The 19,159-nt window shown below is 47.5% G+C and overlaps 1 protein-coding gene across 11 annotated transcripts in view; it reads left to right on the top strand.

The window, feature by feature from the left end:
* The window catches only part of LOC119375196 (GRB10-interacting GYF protein 2), a 676,837-nt gene that overhangs the window by 34,000 nt on the left and 623,678 nt on the right, over positions 1-19,159 (top strand). For 6 of the 11 annotated variants that reach the window (XM_049420360.1, XM_049420363.1, XM_049420367.1 and 3 more), the window contains exons 8-15: positions 173-270; positions 3,394-3,616; positions 6,419-6,586; positions 10,805-10,981; positions 11,433-11,519; positions 13,981-14,058; positions 15,657-15,896; positions 16,033-16,179. In XM_049420360.1, the coding sequence (XP_049276317.1) occupies positions 173-270; positions 3,394-3,616; positions 6,419-6,586; positions 10,805-10,981; positions 11,433-11,519; positions 13,981-14,058; positions 15,657-15,896; positions 16,033-16,179 (1,218 nt within the window). Of the gene's footprint in view, positions 1-172; positions 271-3,393; positions 3,617-6,418; positions 6,587-10,804; positions 10,982-11,432; positions 11,520-13,980; positions 14,059-15,656; positions 15,897-16,032; positions 16,180-18,878; positions 18,995-19,159 lie in introns of all 11 variants that reach the window. The other 5 variants (XR_007417936.1, XR_007417935.1, XM_049420361.1 and 2 more) reach the window with 3 other exon arrangements.

Below are 19,159 nucleotides of genomic sequence, written 5' to 3' on the forward strand. Positions count from 1 at the left end.
AGAGGTTGTTCTTGGGTTTGCTGTAAGCATGCACAGCCTGTTACACGGCTGTTGCGAGAAACGGTATGAGGCGATAAAGGAGTGCAGTAAGCCTAAACTATGGCCAGCGTATCACTGGAGGGCATCCAGATTAGTGCTAGTTGGTCCATTCACTGTGTTGTTGGGTTTTCAGGCGCAGCAGAAGCTGACGGAGGAGCAAGCAGCGCAACTGCAGAGGCTGCGGGAGGAGTCGAGGCAGCTGCAGCAGAGGGTGCATCAGCTTGAGACCGAGTGAGTCCTTTGAAACTCTTTGTATAGCGTTGGGAGTCTAATGGATATGCCCAGTTTTCCAACAATCGGGCGTGGTGTCCTCTATATCAATGAAATGCCGTTCACCTGCCACTTGGAGCTTTAAGGGGGCACATGGCACTTGAAAAAAAGTTTTTATTTCTTGATCGATTTTAATGAAACTTCCTGAGTTTATGTATATTTGTGTGCTGATTTCAAATATGCAATTACTTTTCTAGCGTGATGTATAGTTTTTAAAATACAAGTTATTTCATGTGGCTTTTGGGGAGCAAGATTTTATCTAAACTGAGTTAGTTACAAAGTAAATGAGCATATCACGATAATCTGCTATTGGAACTGTGTGCAGTGCAACAAAAATGGATGTTGTAAACCCATCAGAACAAAAGTTATTGTATGTTGAACATTCACGAGTGAAATTCTAGCGTGAAATTGACTCACTTGCGAATGTTCAACATATCATAACTTTTGTTCAACTGGGTTTAGAACATCCATTTTTGTTGCACTGCACAGAGTTCCGATCGCAGATTATCATGATATGCTCATTTACTTTGTAACTAACTCAGTTTAGATAAAATCTTGCTCCCCGAAAGGCATATGAAATATTTTGTATTTTAAGAACTACCCAATATACTAGAAAAGTAATTGCATATTTGAAATCAGCACACAAATATACATAAAGTAGCCAAGTTTCACCAAAATCGATCAAGAAATGAAGAAAAATTTTTAAGAGCAGTGTCCCCCCTTAAAGAACTGAAGATTCAAAAAAGTAAAACACAGTCAAAAAGTGGGCCTTGCCGCTAAAACTGTCGCCACTACGGCGGCGATACGAGTTGCGTAATGGATCAGTCCTCATCGCTGTCAAACTTCTCCTTGTCACTGTCAACACTCTTCGATTTCGGGAAACCGGCCCTGCTTTGGTCCACTGAAACCTTTTCGTGAAGCTTTGCTGTAAAAAATCTTCTGCTTCTGTTTGCGCCAGTCTCGCACGCACGTTTCGGGAACTCCGAACTATATCCGAACGACCGCGATGCGGCCCAATTTCCGTCCGTCTCTCTGCACATGTAATAACTATTCTTTAGGGATGGGCGAATAGCAAATTTGAGGTTAGAAGCGAATCCGAAGCGAATAGTGATTTGGTCGAATAATTTCGAATCGAATAGTTCGAATAGTACTCACCACGTATTAAGAAAAATTAGCATTTTCGTCATGACCCTTGCACAATATTTTTAAAAATTGGAACTACGTATGAGTGAATGTAACTTTTTTGGTTTGAAATGAAGTGGAAGAAACCTTGAATATAGTATAAAAATTTGAATAGCAGTAGGGTGCAAGGTATAAGTGGTACAATACGCTACAATTTAAAAATTACTAGACTTAGCACATGTAAGCCCATATAAGCCCATATAACACACTTTTAAACTTAAAAAAAAAAATACGGCATGTACATTTAACCTTGAAGTGTGGCTTCGCGGCAGTGCACATTTCCCCTGGATGAGTGGTTTCGCGGCACAGCAATCAGACGGTGCAGTGAAACCACCTTTACAGGAAGTTATGTGCGGTGAAATATATACATATATTCGTTCATTTCGAATACTTCGAAATTTCGAATAATCTAAATTCGTATCGAAGCAAATTCGAATACTTTAATATTCGTTCGAATATTCGAAATGCCCGAATATTCGCCCATCCCTACTATTCTTTTAAATGCGGCATCGTGGTACACTCGTCGAGTATTTGGAGTCGGCACTTCCATGCCGTCGATGCGAACGCAGAACGGGATGACAATCTCCTCGGCACACATACAAACTGAAAAAATGGCAGAAATGGCCAAGACGCGTAGGAGGTGGCCATCTTGAAATGTGGATGGCAATACGATAACAGTTTCTTTTTTTTTTGGTACTCGATTCTAACGCGCATGCGATTTTTGGACTCGCTTTTCCCGAAAAAAGGTGCGCGTTAGATTCGAGTAAATACGGTAATGGTTGGATGCCATTAAACAATGCATGTGCTTGCTGGGACTGGAGAGTAAGTCTGAATTAAGGAGCATTAAGCGTATAAACATGACAACCTTTACGTGTTTCTGGCCCTTTGGCACTTCCAGAGCATTCATGCAGACACAGCCTTCGAGATCGGTACACACTACTCAGGGACACGGCGCCGCTGATGGTGCAATTCGGACACCCCCTAACGCCACTCGATCTTATATGCCTCGTGTGCCTTGAGCTCTGTGAAATGCCTGAATTCACCAAAGTATGACAAAAAATTTCAAAATTAACATGTTCTCTGCCATAGGCTTATGTGCATGTCTCATGGGACCAGACTTCGCATCCAAATTAAGTGAATGTCTGAATTAACGGGGGCTTAATTAACGAGGTTTTATTGTAGTACGGCCAGCATCTCGTGCCGGTTCTCTAAATGAACGCTTCTGCCGCCTGCGTTTGGTAAGGGCTCATGCATATGCACCCCCTTCGTGATGTTTGCACGAGCTGTGACCCAAAAATAGTCATAAATTTAGAAGGCATACATGATCGCTCCCCACGTCTCCATCCTGCTACTATAGGCAGGTGTTGGTGGCAGCGGGAATTTTGGGTGGACAAGTTTGGTGGCCCTGCTGCCTGGAGTAGCTGGTAGAAGCTGGAGTAGCTGGAGTAGCTGGTAGAACATGGCCTTTCACGTGTCTTATTTCTGGGTAGTGCTTTCTTTAGATGCATACAACTTAAGAAGTCTGGACCCACTCAGATGACAGAAGCGCAGCATCCGATTGCCTTCACCACTTAGGAAATAGTCGCACTCATGCACTCGTGGCAATATTCTCCAAAGGCAGAGCCACCGCCCGTCCGGCAGGTGACGCCATTCTGGAGTCACCAGCCGGGTGACTCCAGCACGCCAATGTGCGCGCGCACATTGGTGCAGGCTTGTGTACATCTGCCTTTGAGGTGGAAACGCCGCAGACTTCTAAAGCTGTATCCGACTGTCTGTTAATTCCTCTAGCTGAACTGCGGCACAAACTGTGAGAGCTGTAGTAACCATTACTGTGATAGGCGCACATTGCCACGAAGCTGCACCTGAGCAAAATTGTGGCTTCTGTTGATACTGTGAATGCAGGCTGCAGCAGGCGTCGGCATCGGTGTGCGAGCGTGTGCGGTCGAGGGAGCAAGAGCTGGAGCAGGCTCATCACGAGGCCCTGGAGCGGGAGCGGCAAGAGGCGGAGGCACGGCTGGCGCAGGCGCAGCAGCAGGTGCAAGCGGTTGAGGCCACCTGTGCCCAGCTTCGGCAACGGCTCGACCAGGAGGCACAGAACCTGGCTGCCCAGAGGAACGCCTCCGAGGTAGAGCGCAACAGTACTTTTGGAGGCGTCACCGTTGGGAAGTGCTTCTACTTAGTGCTCTGCATACTGCACTCGTCTTAAGAAATGTAAAATGGCAGGTGGATGGGATGAATTAGATGCACCTCTGAAAATGTTGCTTGCCAAGTATTGTCAACTCCCATTAATTCGGCCTTGGTTAATTTGAGCAAGTCTCGGCAAGGAACCTTACGTTGCCCTAAGCGTAACAGCAAAACTGATGAAATGGTTCTGTGAAAGCATGCTGCATCAGTGCCTGAGCTTGTGGAAAGGGGGTGAGGGTGATGTTTAAGCAGATGGATTGCGAGGAATTTGTACCACACATCTCTTGAGCTAACTTTTATGCCACAAAATTTTATTGCGATAAGCATAGGACGAACCACTATGGCTTCGACGGTCAGCGAATGCATTAGGTTCTAGGTGGCTTGGTTGGGGATTCGTTGCAATTCCATTTAACCGTACTACATATTAGCGGGATTTTACTCCGTGTCATGATTGTCAACAGGGCCTCGTCTGGGTTGGTTGCTTTGTTGTGCGGAGTCACCATCTCGTGCAGCTGTACGAGCATGTTGATTAACTAGCATTGAGGCACGACTGGGTATCCCGACAAGATGAATGTCTTGTGTGCTGTCGTATAATGCCGGTGAGTGATTGTCAGTGATCCAGTGGGATCTGCAATGTGTAACCATACCACTCACGTATGCCCTACATGCACTCTAGGAATCAGTATCATGTTGGGGCATAGCTTATGTATGTTAAAGGTCTTCCCTTTCACTCGAACCGTCGCGGGGTCTTTGGCCGACACTTTCCTGCCCACGGGAAAGATTGGGGGATTGGGACCTCGGCGTATATGTTCTGGGAACGGAATAATGGGCAGGACCAGACTGCCCCTTGCTAAACTGGACAGCGCAGCCAACAAGAACGAGATAAGGAGAGAGAGTGGCCGCGCGAGAGAAAACTGTGGCCGAGGAGAGACATTCGAACAACGAGGGGCGAAAGATCCTCAGCTCCCTAACCCCAGTTGTAAATATGCAGAATAAACCTCTTGTATCATTTTAGAAACCTCAGCATCGAGTTATTGAAGTCGAGCCTTTTTATAACAATGTAAGTGTCTAATTTGTGGGGATTGAAGCTTGCCCGTCGCCATTGCGCGAGTTTTTCGCCTATTTCTGCCATCCTCATGTCCGATCATGCCGCTCCCCTTTTCCGCCGTCCTACGGCGCTGGGCGAGGGGGGGGGTGACGTTAACCCCTCACCCCGGCGCCGGATCTCAACGGTGGCGCCGGATCTCGACGGTGGCGCCACGTTCGAGTCTCGCGAGACGTTTTGCACGGCGGGAGGGTCAGACCCTCTCTGGACCTCGTAGGGTAAGCACGCATTTTCTTTCCCATTCATCGGCTCCTTTGTTTGGGCTCGCTCGGACGGAGTTCGCTAACGGTGCCTTGCGCCAGCGGCGAGCGCTTACCTTACGTTGTCCTTTTCCAAACGCTAGGCTGAAGAGTGGTGCATTCGCGCATGGTCATACTATACCAAAACCGTACCTATCGAAGCCAACGCGGGCGGAGTTTGCCCTTGCTCGAGTGATCGGGCCCTGTGGTCGCAGATCGTAAAAGTACGCAGCATAGTCGTGAGGGTCCGTTTCCCTCAGCGACGTGTCGCCGTGAGCCCTTTTGCCCGCGGAGACGTGCTAGCAGCACCCTTTGTGTTGTACTTTCACCCGTGGCGTGGTTAAGCCTGTTTTGCTTCTCCCGCCGCCTTTGGGAGCGGGCGTTGTACGGCGTTTGTGGTGTTGCCACAGGCAATAAAGTGTTGCGGATTTCGAGAGCAGTACTGTGTACTTGCCGCGCTACGCTCGGCGCCTTGTTTGCGCTCGAACATACGTGTGCAGCGGCGCGCTAGTTTACGTGAGGCGACGGCAGACGCGGCCCTGTGGCTCGGTAAGTCCGAACCCACGCTAGTGGCCGTACTCCTGTGAGATACGTGCACACTACAAATTGCAAGAACGACGGCTGCCATCTCTTCATCCCCCGGCATGCCTTGGAATGTCGGCCGTAGTGACTAGGTGGTGCTGGTCATTAACTGCTATCGTGAGCTGACCTCTGGTGATGGGACTGGAGTTGATGTCAATGCCTTGCTGTCCTTTTGGTCACCCAGTAGTTGGACGGGGTGACGGAACCTAGCCTCCCGGCGGCTCGCTTGGAGTGCAGTGGGTCGGCCAACGTCAGTGTCGCCTTCATACTGGTGAAGGGTCCATTTGTTGCAGCAGTTTGGCTACCCGATAAGAAATGACAGCCTAGACACTATGCTCTTGAATATCTCGGAGTACGTCAGCCACATGTGATGGCCGCACACATGCTTTCTAATTGTGGTGGAATTGGTTCCTTTCTGACAAAGTTTGGTTGTAGCGCCAAGTAACAAACTCGTGAAAGGATAAAGACAGGAAACAGGCGCACTAGCAGATATGCTTCATTTCACGTTGAATACAAATATGAAGCTACGAAAGGCACCATGTGGTAACACAGCCACCACATAAGCGGGAACAGATTTGGTACTCGGTGAAGCATCACGCTAATCGTTGAGATAGCCCTTGAGAATAAGTCGATTGAAGGTTTTCAAGTGCAGTTCGTTCCCATCGTTCTATATTTGTCTTCAATGTGAGTTAAAGCGTAGTTGCTAGTGTGCCTCTTTCCTCTCTTGTTTTCATAACATTGTAACTTGGCACTACAACCAAACTTTGCTATGAATGATCACCTAGCCTGCATTGAAACCCCTCTCTGTGTTGTGCAGGGCAAGGTGAAGGAGCTGAGCAAGGTTCATCAACTGGAACTTGAGGCGGAGCGGACGGAGCACCAACGACGCCTGGGCGCGCTGGAGCAGCGCTGCCAAGAGCAGGGCCACCTGGCCGAGGAGCTGCGGCAACGCCTGGCCGATGCCGTGCAGACACACAGCCGAGAGGTCGGTGGCCACACTGTGCAATTTTCTTCTCCCACATCTGGGCAGGCAGCGGATTCCAGTTAGCTCAGATATCCATCCACCACAGCTGAATACAAAGTCCTGTTTGCTTAAACTAATGACCCACTCTCTGCGACCATCGGGTACTCCTGGAAACTTATGAAACGAATGCAGTAGAACGCTGATATGTTTTATTTATTACGGTCCCTTCCAGGATGTATCTGACTACTGAAAATCTGAGGGGCGGGGGAACAAAACAAAGTACATGGAACGGCCAAAGTATCAGAAGGCGCCTTTACCGTGAAACAAATGCAATTTCAAAAGGTGCACAGTGAAAATGCCATTTATTTACACGTGTGTTTACACATAAGTTCCACATGGCAGAAAGCCACAAGATTTGCTCAACCATTATCTTTGTAAAACGTCACAACCATCTTGACAGCTTTAATTTGGGTGCACTTTGAGGTCCCCGGTAGTAATCACGACACGAGCGCAGCTCCTGGTTAACCTGGAGCTTCGTTGCCTCAGCCAGAGAAGATGTTGAAAACACCGTGTACGGGTGCGGAATGCAGCTTGTTAAGTCAACACGGTAACAAGCTTTGTGCGGACAATAAACTGTGCAACCTTTGTCTGCAGCTCTAGATACGCTGCGGCCTCGCGCTGAAACAGAGTTTTTTCCTGTGTGTGTGATGCCGCCAGTAGTGAATGCTTCTGTGGTGCACTCAATCTGCCCACTGATTATAGCCATACGTGGCACTGTAACCAGAGCTGCTGGCATCGCAGGAAGCAACAGAGAAAGTGTATCCGGCGAGATTGGAGCAGCGAGAACACCTGTGCAAAGATAAACTTTGAGTTATTGTTTGTGACCCACGGCTCCCGCTCGCTTTCACATGCGCTAGCATCCCAACACACCTTTTCACGCACGTCAGACGAGAATTCTTCGTGCCTTCGTGAACTTGATCGCTGTTTTCTTGAACGCTACGGTGAACTTTCATCGGCCACTGGTCGAGAACAAGAAAAAAAAGCTCGGAGCCTGAATAGTTTCACAAGACAACAACAAAAGCACAAAATGAGTCCACCCACTGCACAAAGCTGGCAGTAAACAAAGCGATGCCAATGATTGCGATGGCGATGGAGGCTGTTGAGTTCAGTTGCCCATAGTGGCCGGACTTTTGAAATTTTTTTGCCAATGACCGGTGTATAGATCATGGTCTACTTTTTATGGCTGTTTCTTGAAAAAAGATCTGGCTTATGTTCCGGTTTTTACGGTACAGTTAAACCTGCCTATAACGAACCTCCATACAACGAATTCCTCGATATTACGAAGTTTTTCTATTCCCCGCCGTTACTCAATATAAGCACATGTACTTGTGACCTCTATGTAACAAAGTGGCAGCGGGAGACACCCTTGATATAACGAATTTTCGCTGCCGACAACCTACGGATTTTGCTCCGAATCTTGTCATTTTGGCACGAGCAGGAGCCGCATGCATCTTCTGCTGTTGCCCCATCGACGATGGAGCGCGAAGTGGCGGCGTCGCGCATGGCGCACTCGGCACCTGCGAAGGGAGCACAAGCGCTCGTTTTTGCGCGAGGCGGGCAGGCGGAACTGCACCCCGCAAGCCAGCGTTCTTGCAGCCGCAGGCGCATGCGCGGGCATGTCCTTTGCCCCCCCTCTCTTCAAAACTCATCCAACCACTCGCGGGTGTCGCCGGGCCGGCTTTCTCTAAAAAAAAAGAAGAAGAAAAAAAGGCTTTTGCGTTGGCAGCGCCACTCTTCAGTTGTTGCAGCAGTCTCTGAACTGCACTTCGTTAACGTGGCACCGGATGAAGCCACGAAAAATTCTTGCTCCGTGTCGTTATGCTTCGAGTTTGTGCCACATGTGCAGGGCCGCACTGCATACTGAGAGCACTTTTCTGAATATTCCGTGGTATGTGGTATCCGTGTCGTTCCCTTCTCGTTTCCGACGGCGCGTGCGTGGTTTCACTGCGCACGCATGGAGCAGTCCCTGATGACGTGCAGCTTTGCGATTCTTCTTCTTTTGGAGGATTGCGGCATCACTACTGAGGAGATGTCGGATTAGGTGCTGGTGGAAAGTGTCCGAGACAAAGACTGATCTTCGGAGGTCGATTCGTCATGCACTTTGCCGTCTTGCACCGCGCCGCATGTTCGCTAAACCGTCGCCTCCGCGATTAGCTCCGGCGCATTGCCCGAGCCATTCTCAGAAGCCACGGCTAGACGATGACAGAGCAGCGTTGTATTATGTCCTACGAACGTCCAGTATTGCCATCCCTCACAAACAAGCAGTAGAAAGTTTTTTGCCGCTAAATAAATGTTTTGGGTGAGCTCTGCCTTCAGTTGCCCTTGTGTTTAATTTGTGCGTTTATTTTCTGAATTCGTAACGAATTTTTTTCGGGAGTTTGTCAATTTCGTTATATCCAGGTTTAACTGTAATAACTGGGAAATGCTAAAGCCGAAAAGCAGGAAATATTTGAGTAGTGGGGAACAGTGCAGAATTTTATGTCGATATACTGTCAAATTTTATGTCGAAAAAACCGTGCAACATTGCCTGGTGCATTTACTCTGTAGGGTCTTGAGAGAGCCACTTCTCGAACAAATGGACGCAGTTCACACGGTAGTACAACAAACACATGGACATTTATTAGCATCTTTTTACACAACGGTGAGCCTGCCAGCCAAATCTTACAAATAACTAGAGTAACATGACCAATAACACACTAGAATGCCAATATAACACATACACACAAAGCAACATAACACACACAAGGTAACACAAATGCGGTGTCACCGGCGTTGGACTCTCCACTAGAGTTCGGGGAAAGAGCCGTGGAATTGCCCCCATGGACCCCTCACAAGCGACAATCGTCCACGAGCAGTGCCAAACCTGAAAGAAACAGAGGTCCACTCCTTATGACCCTGCATAACCTGCCACCAGGCGGCGCCACCTCGGGAGCAGAGCGTCAGCTCTCACTCGGTGGCTAGGACACTAACTACCGTGAACAGTAGCAATGAGGCGAAAAGTTTACAAGGGGTGCGATCACCTCCACAACTCTTGCTCGAGCAGCACGATCAGTTATTCGAGCACCTGCATGTCATATATATTTTAGTAAATCTAGCACTACTGCTGCCGACACATGGCAAGCGATCACTTTTGGCAATACCTTCGCAACATTGTTGCTGGATATGTCGGCGTCTCCGCGCGATAGCGCAGCGTCGTTGGCATTTAGTGTTGGACTGCCGGGACTCATGGTAGTAGGCCGGCTGCCTCGCAAAAGTGAAAGTACCCCTCAAAGCAACCGTCCAAGAAAACAACCCCTGCTCCACCAACTCCTAAAGTTCGTCATTGGGACACGCATTGGCACAGCCACAATCTAGTAGACGGAGAGAGCTGCAGAGGTGAGAATGGTGTCATCGACAGAAATGTAATCATTTTATGCGATTCCGTTGGCACAAAGAGTTGGAGGCGTGAAAGAAGCAAGCACACGCAGAGCGCTTGCACATTATTAGCATGTACGCTGCGACGAGTACTCCCATGAAAAACAATGTCAGTGCAAGAAGACCACGGACTCTTCCTACAAATAACGATAACGATGAGTCCACACACGACGGCGGAAACAAGCATCAGTCTCCAAGGCATTATTTTCGCGAGCTCCAAAAACACGTTATCATCCAATTTTATCCTACATGCCATCTTTGCAATACGAATCTCGAAGGCAGTGTTTTAGAGCGCAGCTCTTAGGCGCTCGTTCCTGTGTTAAGTGGCATCACCGTCGTCGGCGTAACCGATAGAGTGAACGAGAACGAAAGAGAGCGAACGTGGAGCGCAGAGAGCCGCTGTGTTAGTGTCTGCAATGCCTCGTACCTGCTCGCACTTCTTGTGACAGCGCAATGCATGCCTGAGCGGGGGCTATTTCTTTAGTCGCGGAGGCTATTGGCTGTCGCACCTCGGTCTGGGCGGGTTCTCTGCAGACTTCCTAAGTTGTGTCTGACTGTTGCACTCCTTAATTCGTGAGAATCCAGTGACTTGTGCTGCCAGTTCCACGAAACTGTGATGGATTGATGTTTTCATGTGTAATTTTGAACTAATGGCACAGTGCATATAAAAAATGAGTTCGTATTTGATAGCACATGACTGTACATAATCACTAAAATGTTCTTTGTCCTGGCTTAAATGTCTTAAGAAGGAGTCGCATCATGCAGGTGAGCGAGCTGTTGCGCAAGAAGGCAGAGGCGGAGGCAGCGGCTGAGGGTGCTGAGCAGCGGCTGGCACAGGCACACGAGGCTGCTGTGCAGGAGCTGCGACAGGAACTGGACGACCAGCGGGCCAAGAACAATGACCTGCGCACCAAGAACTGGGAGGCTGTTGAGGCCATGCGGGTAATGGCATCATCCCCTTAGGGATGCCCCTTCTTTTGTCGGAGCATCTTTTGTGCATTCATTAGAGCATTCTTTTGTGCTTTATGGTTCGCCTCAATGAAGTGCAAACAAAACCCAAAATAACGAAATCCGGAGGGAACCAGATTCTTACTACAACAGAATTGCTTTGGATTCTTTGTGAGTGCCTGCATGAGGCAATGAATTCTGATATCTCTCATCGGTGTTTTCTCACAGTAATCCTTCGTAAAAGCTCATTTTCCTATGATGACTTGGAAGGCGAAAGCCATCCGGTGTGGCTATTTTACTGGGTACCTCGCGCTGCTCAAGCACCGCTTCTAAAAAATTTTTTTTTTAATGCGAATGCCACAAAGATGAAGTGAAGGTGCAATCACGGCAACGACAAAGTGGATAAGCTCTTTGTGCAGGCCTTAACGGAAGAATGTTTGTGCAGGCAGCTGAGCGCAAGGCCGAGGCAAAAGAAGCAAGTTTGACCAAAAAGCTCGAGGAGCTCAAGGCCAGCCACACCAAGGAGGTTGAGGTGAGCTGCTTTGCTACTTCCCTGATCCACACATGCTTGAAAAACAAGTTATCAATGCATCGCTGCCTCACCTGCTGAGGAGCATCGATGTTGGTAAAAGAATGCACTGGCGAACAAATGCAAAGATTCTCTCTTTAGATAACCCTCAAACTGATCAGAATTTATTGCATTTAGAAGGAGCGAAATTTTACTGACTGTTAGATGCATTGTCCTGTGTACTTCCTAGTCCGTATCTACGTTGCGCTGTTTTTTCACTATGGACGAACTTTAGATGTTGAGCTTCGAATCTGGACTGGCCTAAAGCTCAGTAAATACAGTCGAACCCGTTTATAACGAACTCGAAAGTGTTGGAAAGTGGTTGTTATATCAGTAATTCGTTGTATATGGACTCACCCTTAAAAACGTGCATTTAGTGGCCAAGCCTCTTTTTTTGTGCACTTTTATTAAAGTCTAACAACCCCACTGGTGACAAGCTAAGCCTTTTCGTGTCGTGAAGCAACACCCGCTGTGTGCTCACAAGTGAACTAACCACCTTTGCAATGAACCGAGACCGTTTCACAGATGTGTGGTACCGCCACATGGAGTCTATCATCCCTGGCTAGCTGCGTGCAGCGCGTCACCTACTCGGCTTACGGAGTCACTGGTGGGCCGCTTGCTGTATACCGTATGCACGTGTTTGTACGTTCTTTGTGCCTGCTTCACTCCAGACCGGGCACGGGTGCGGCGGGCACGGGTGCGGCGGGCACGGGTGCAGCCTATTCATTCAACATGGCGAAGACAAGCATTTTGCAAGCAACGCACACACTACGTCTCCACGATGCTCTCGTGGCCCTGCACGACAATGCGTGGCGACAATGCGGGTTGTCGCCTAATCAAACATGCAGTATATGCTTGCTGTCAGTGCATCGATGTTTCTCGGTGCCCGCACCGCTCAACACCAGTGAGCTACTTTTGTTTCTACAAAGCGACGCGCACTTTAAAGCAGTCTTGCACGACGCAGCGGCGGCGAACTTGCAAACAGCAGCATTGGGGGGCTCGTACTGCCGTCAATTCGCACTATTTATGCCACACGCGCAGCCAAGCAGATATCTGCAGATAATTGCGATAAGGTTGTCGGCTATAAGTCATGGTGGCACGTTCGACTGCCGCCACCTCACCTTCGCTCTTTTCTGATAGTTATCCGTAAAGGCATCGCCGTAATTGCGCGGAAGTCGTAATCACCAATCGATTGGTCTCTGCCGTTACCGAAAAGATGGACGACCTTTTGCAGCACATTGTGGCGTCGAGTTTAGGGATGCCGTGAACCTTTATGCGATGAAAAGTTATGCATTTTTGCGTTCCAAGGCATTGTTTGGTTCATCATAGGCGGTCATAGCTGCAGAGAACGTCGTCAGGAAAGGTTACCACGCGAAAGCTGACCGCAAGGCTTCATACTGTCTCCTATTTTTGTTTTCCGCACTGCCATTCTGCCACTGAAGAAACGCCTGGAAAGTGAGCGAACTCACTCGCAGCGTCCGAAATCTGCATGCGGTGCTCGCCAACCTGGGATATCTTAGTCGCAAGTAAACTGGAGTGGAGCACGCGCGCTAGCACGTGCCCCTCTCACGCTTTAGAAAGCCTGTTTTAACTTTTTTTTTTTCGCTTCGTATACGCCATATTTTTACCACGACCAAGTCTGAAGTGTGCGTTGTAAAAGTAGGAGGCTTTGAAAAATGTTTGCTATATGTGGATGCAGCTTCAATCATTAGCATTGGAAAATCGTAAGTGCACCCAAATGTGGTTGTTATAATCGATAGATTGTTATATGTGGGATCGTTATAAGTGGGTTTTACTGTACAGCAACCTTGTCAAAAGAGAGGATATTGTGGAGAAATTAATTAAAAAAAGTAATGGATAGTTTGTCCTGTGCCCTACTGGTACGCCTGACCAGTTTCAGTTTCTTTCTTTCTTTCCTTTTTAGGGGCGAAGCTCCTCTTAGTCTAACCTTGTCACGTCTCCGTTGTTCGGCGTAACCACCTTTGCAAACTGCCCACTACTTCATCTTTGCAAACATCCCACTACGACCCATCACTGATCCATCACTTCACCGACCATAAAGCCATTATAATGAAGGGGGAACGGAAGCCACGTCTAGCTACCACTTACGATTAATAAAATTTCTTGTATAAATATATACAGTGTTTGTCACGTCTTTGATGATGTACCGGGCTATCACTTTGATTACTGCTGGGCGAAACCACTGAAGATTTCACGGTGTAACCTTCAGGAGCTTCGCCCAAGCTCTTCATCATTCACCCGTGGTTATGCTGTGAATTTTTTTTTTTTTTGAAGTTTGTCAGCCGTAAATTGCTGTGACTGTGAGGCGGTAAAATCTGGAAATAATTGAGGTGAAAAAACGTGTTTTTGTTCACGTGCAGGCTTTTTGCTGAAAACTTTCTTGATTGTGTTTGTGTATGTGCAGAGTGTACGGCAGCGATTAATAGACGAGCAGCAGAAGAAGGAGCGGGAGCTTCTAGAGCGCCTCCTGCCGGCCGTCAAGGTTAGCAATATGCTTTGCATTATTATTCCACAAACCAGTGTTAAGTTCGCACAAGTTTTGATTTTACGAAGGGTGGAGGCTTGGCCGTGTTGGTAGGTCATACTAAATGCAAGAGCAGTGCAAGAAACAAGGATTAGTGAAGAACGCACATAACACCGACCTTCAGCAACATTTAATAGCGAAGTGAAGGCCATGTCCTTGTTCATGATCAACAAGTGACGAGGGATTCGTTATTCTTCAGTCGTAGACTCGGTTTGATCATTCTCTTTTCATTTATGCATGCCTCCTTACCACATATACATGGTCTTCGCTTTGCTATTTAATGTTGTTGAAAGTCGGTGCTGTGTGTACTTCTTCATTGCGTCTTGTGTCCTTCGTGTAGTGAACGGCACATGCAGAACTGCGCATACGGCGGCAGCGTGTCAGTTTGTGACATTTTTCTGTGCTATCTGCAGTTCATTCTAATACATGCCTGCTCTACGTGCTGAATACGCATACATCACAAAGAGCAGCATTTACTCTTCGTGATGTAACTCAAGTTTTTAACTGTGCAGTGACTTGAAGATGTTAGTACAATTTCAAGAGCTCTTAAATTAAGGTCCTGCCGTACGTAAAGGTGTATGTCGAGTTGTGTCTGATCAGAACAAATGACCGACCAGTGCAAGTTGCGGCGGGGTTGGAGCAGCCATCCTCCGCTGTCTTCAAAGGCAACCTTTATGCTTGGTATTGCGCAAGAACTTCAGCTCTTCCTGGCTCATTTCCTGACCAATTCGCCTGTGCTTTCATTTCATGGTACAGCATCGGAAAAAATTTTATACGATCGCTAATCCGTATAAGAGTAAAAAAGAAGGGATGACAGCAGACAGTCCATTGAGGTTTATAAACATTGACATGGACCAGCCTGCGAACACTTGCAGTGTGCGATACTGATCTTGGCTTTACTACAAAGAATCTGCTCCAAAGCCCCAAAACATTTAATTTGTCTATTCTAGAGTTCCGAAGCAGCTGTGCTGCTGTCGCGAAGAACTGTGACGGAAAGATCTTGGAAAGGCCACCGTTGAAGTCTAAACTGACGAGGTGGTCATGATCATTCTTCAGCTTGCAGAAAGGTGTTTTAATGTTTAACTATTTGCATCTTCACTCGCAGTGTGAATGAAACAAGGATAATAGTAGAAGAACAATGCAACACGAGCGCTGATTTGCAACTGGAGGTTTTATTCACACAAAAAGGACCACACAAATCGAAGAACACGCACATGCGCTCACCAGGACTGCCCTTTCTATCAACCATGGTGCAAAAGACGAGAAACAGATACAGCAAATAGAGGTGATTAATAATTACATATGTCAGGAAATAGTTGTGTTTCTTCTGCGGTGTAATGCAAGTGATGCCATACTGATGTACTTATTACCATATTTATTGCCAGTCACCCTCTGAGATGATGTTCAACACAGGTGCCAGATGTCTGTGTGTTATGGCTTGCATTGCCATCAAAGAGATGGTGCCACCGGTGCACATTTTGTGTTTGGTTGATGGCCGATTTAGAGCAAATGTGGGCCCTCTTGGAAGGTTTGTTGAAGTGCGTGCGTGTGTGCAGGTGGATGGGGGATTAAGCCATGCCGAGTGGCTGGTGAACTTTGAGAGGGAGCTGCATCAGTGGCAGAAGTGGCAGCAACAGCAGCAGCAGCAGCAGCAGCAGCAGCAGCAGCAGCAGCAACGGGGCACGGGCGACCACCAGCCACTGTCGGCCTCCACGCAGTCCCAAACCAGCGGAGTTGCGGAAGATGTGGAACGCCTGCAGCAGCTCACTCTGGCCAATACCAAGCTGGACAAGGAGGTCGGTCGCCCCTCGTTTGAAATCTGAGTGTGCATTAGTTGGGTGCACTTAGAAGCAGCTGTGGTGCCCTCTTTGTAAGTGGACGTTTTGAGGCCGTTTCAGGGACGCTTCTGTTTGTGTGTGTGTCCCCCTCTAGGTGTCCCACTACAAGCAGGTGCTGTCCCAGACCGAGGACATCCTGCAGAATCTTCAGCGATCGGTCGAGGAGGAGGAGAAGCGTTGGCACGAGAAGGAGGAGGGACACCACAAGGAAAGGCTACTCTGGCAACAGCAGCTTGCCCAGGTAGGTCACATCTCAACAGGTGTCGCCAAGTTTTACAAACATCCCGGGCTTTACAACGGCTGAGCGCAGCCGTCTAGAGACAATGCATCGAAAAGCGCGAAATTACACACGGCCCATTTCGTATGACTACCAGCATCATGATAAGCTGATTTACTTTGGAACTGTCAGAAAAAAAGAATCTTGCTGTCAACAAGTCACATGAAACTTTCTATGTCTTTAAAACGACATATTAGGGGCGAAGCTCCTTAAAGCGTCACCCGTTCGTCCCTGTCGTAGTGCGTAACCAGTCAACGCTAGTACCAGATCTTGACCTCCAAGGTGGTGCCGGTGGGAGATTTCTCCTGTGCGTTGTTGAACAACAAAAAATTCGCAGCGTGCGCGTTAACTAAAAGACGAATTCTTCTGTCTCTCATTCCCCATTAGCAGCCATTGGCATGTTCCAGTAGGAAACGTTAGTAGAAGTAGAAGTGTAAGTGTTAGCTAAAAGCCGACTTCTTCTCTCATTCCCATTAGCAGCCATTGTTTACCTCCAAGGTAGTGCCGGGTGAGATTTCTCCTGTGCGTGATTAAACAATAAAAATTTTGTTCAAAACGCCGTTGATTGATGAAATAAACCAACGAAAGACGCCAGATGTTTTCTAAAGCAAAACGAAAAGACGCCAGATGTTTCTAAAGCAAAACGAATAGATGCCAGCTGCTTAACGAAAGACTCCAGATGTTTCTCCTCTCCTACGGTCCCCCCCGCCCCCCCTATCTTGCCTCGCGGCGCAGTGGTGCCGACGCAGGCAGCGTCGCGAGGCAGCGTCGCGGCAGCGTCTTGATTGAAAAAACCAACCGCTCGCGCTGCACAACCGTTCACTGACCACCCCGTATATATAGGCACTGGATTTTGACCTCCAAGGTAGTGCGTGTGTGCGATTTCTCCTGTGCGTGATTAAACAGTGAAAATTCACAGCGTACATGTAAAATTAAAGTGAGCTGCAAGTTGTCATAACTCTCATCGAACCTTTAGTATAAACGCGCCCGATCTCACGTCGGTGATGATGTACTGGGCAGAATTCACGGAAGATTCACGGTTAACTGATGAACCTCCGCAGCTTCGCCCACTCATCATCATTCACTCTGTGGATATGCTGTGATTTTTTGTACTAGAAAAAGAATTGCATACTTGACATCAGCATGCAAATATACATAAACTCCAACTTTCATCAAAATGTAGGGGTGTGTGAATATTCCAGCTTTCGAATATTTTTCTAATAGTGTCTGCTCTATTTGTTTGGCAAGCCTTTTCTGGTACGAACAGACCATCAACCTCTCGAATTTCTGAGTAGAACAAAGCTAACAAATGGGAGTGTGATGAGATGGAGTTTAATGTTGCAGGACTACTGTTCCCACATAGAGTATTAAAAGGAAGACGAGACGTGGGAGCAGATTTCATGAGTAGAGTGATGTGAAGTAGGTGAATTAGTGAAGTGAAACGTGAACTATGGAGCCAGTGATCGTGGTGACGTGTGAACAATGTGAGGTGAAGTGCGGACAAAATGTGATTGAAAGTGCGTGACAACGTGGTGGAGTGAAGGTGAGACGCTGGCTTCTTCGTGCTACTTCGAACTGTGCCCTAACAGACAATGCCTGCCTCTTCTCTTGGGGTTTCACACCTTGGCTCGGCTCGCATGCCACGAGCCCTTCCCTGGCCAATCGCATGCGCGGACGTGGCAAGGGTGCACACTATCGGGGGATTTTCCATGCCTCACACACCATCTAAACATTCCATCACTGGACGCGTGTGTCGTGCCTCTTTACACATGACAGAAAAACTTTGAAAGCCATCTTTTCAAAACGATTTTTTTTTTTTGCTTCCTGCTTCACTTGTTCTGCTGATTTCTTCGCGCTCACCAAGTCTATTTACAGTTCTGTTTTAACAAAGTCACATCTGGCACGAAAATAACTTCGTTATATGCGGAAATTCGTTGTAAGCATGCATTCACAACACTGTATCTATGACAGGACTATTTTTCATTTACTTCGTTATAACCGATAATTCGTTATATCTGTATTCGTTATATCGAGCTTTGAGTGTATATTTCTTGAAAAATAGTCCAAGGCATGACACTCTTGCTTTTCCAGTATCACCTCGTTGTAATTAGCTAATTGACGAGTTGCACGCAGCCTTGATGCCTGTTTCATGGTCATCTCATAAGAAATGAGAATTAAAAAAAATTGTGTTGCAATTAAAAAAATATGTGCATGTTACGCTCTCCATCATACATCTTAGAACGCACAGTGCTTTGAACGAATTTCCTGTCTTACTTTGAAGTGACTCGGGCTTGGAACAAAACCAGAAGGAGAAATATATCGTACATCAAAAAGCTGTTTGTGAAATTTGTACAGTATGAATGTTTCCAATAATTGTGCCAATTTTCATCAAAATCAGTGAAATAAAGTTCTTATCGAATGCCATGTCCCCCCCCGTATGTGAAATGCTCTTTTTGATTCACAGCTGTCTGTCTGAGAACATTATAGTTGCGACCACTCAGTGCAGTACGTAGCATTGTAAGTTGCCTAGTTTCTAAAAAAAAAAAAATCTGGAACTTGGTCTTCGTTGGTATTTTGCAAACACTGCCAAATAGTTGTCTGCCTGCCAGTGCCACTAGCGTACAGTTCGATGGTTTTGAATGAGTGGCCCTTGCATTGCGTAGGCCCAGGCTGAGGCATCGCAGCGGAAGAATGCAGGTCCAACGGAGGGGAGAAGCAGCTGGAGGAGCGCTGCGCGGCCCTTGAAGCGGACCTCCGGCAACTGCACGGACTCCAGGAGGTGGGTGGTGGTGCACTCTTGTCAGGGCTTCATTTTGCAGGCTCTAATTTCGGCTGTGTGACCACTCTTCTTGATCAAGGAGTAGATCAACAACATCTGTTTTCTTAGCTTACTGCTTGACAGGAAAATGAAAGGTTGTACAGAGAGTAACAGATTTTTTGCCCC

Source organism: Rhipicephalus sanguineus, chromosome 11, assembly GCF_013339695.2.
Source record: "Rhipicephalus sanguineus isolate Rsan-2018 chromosome 11, BIME_Rsan_1.4, whole genome shotgun sequence".
NCBI lineage: Eukaryota > Metazoa > Arthropoda > Arachnida > Ixodida > Ixodidae > Rhipicephalus > Rhipicephalus sanguineus.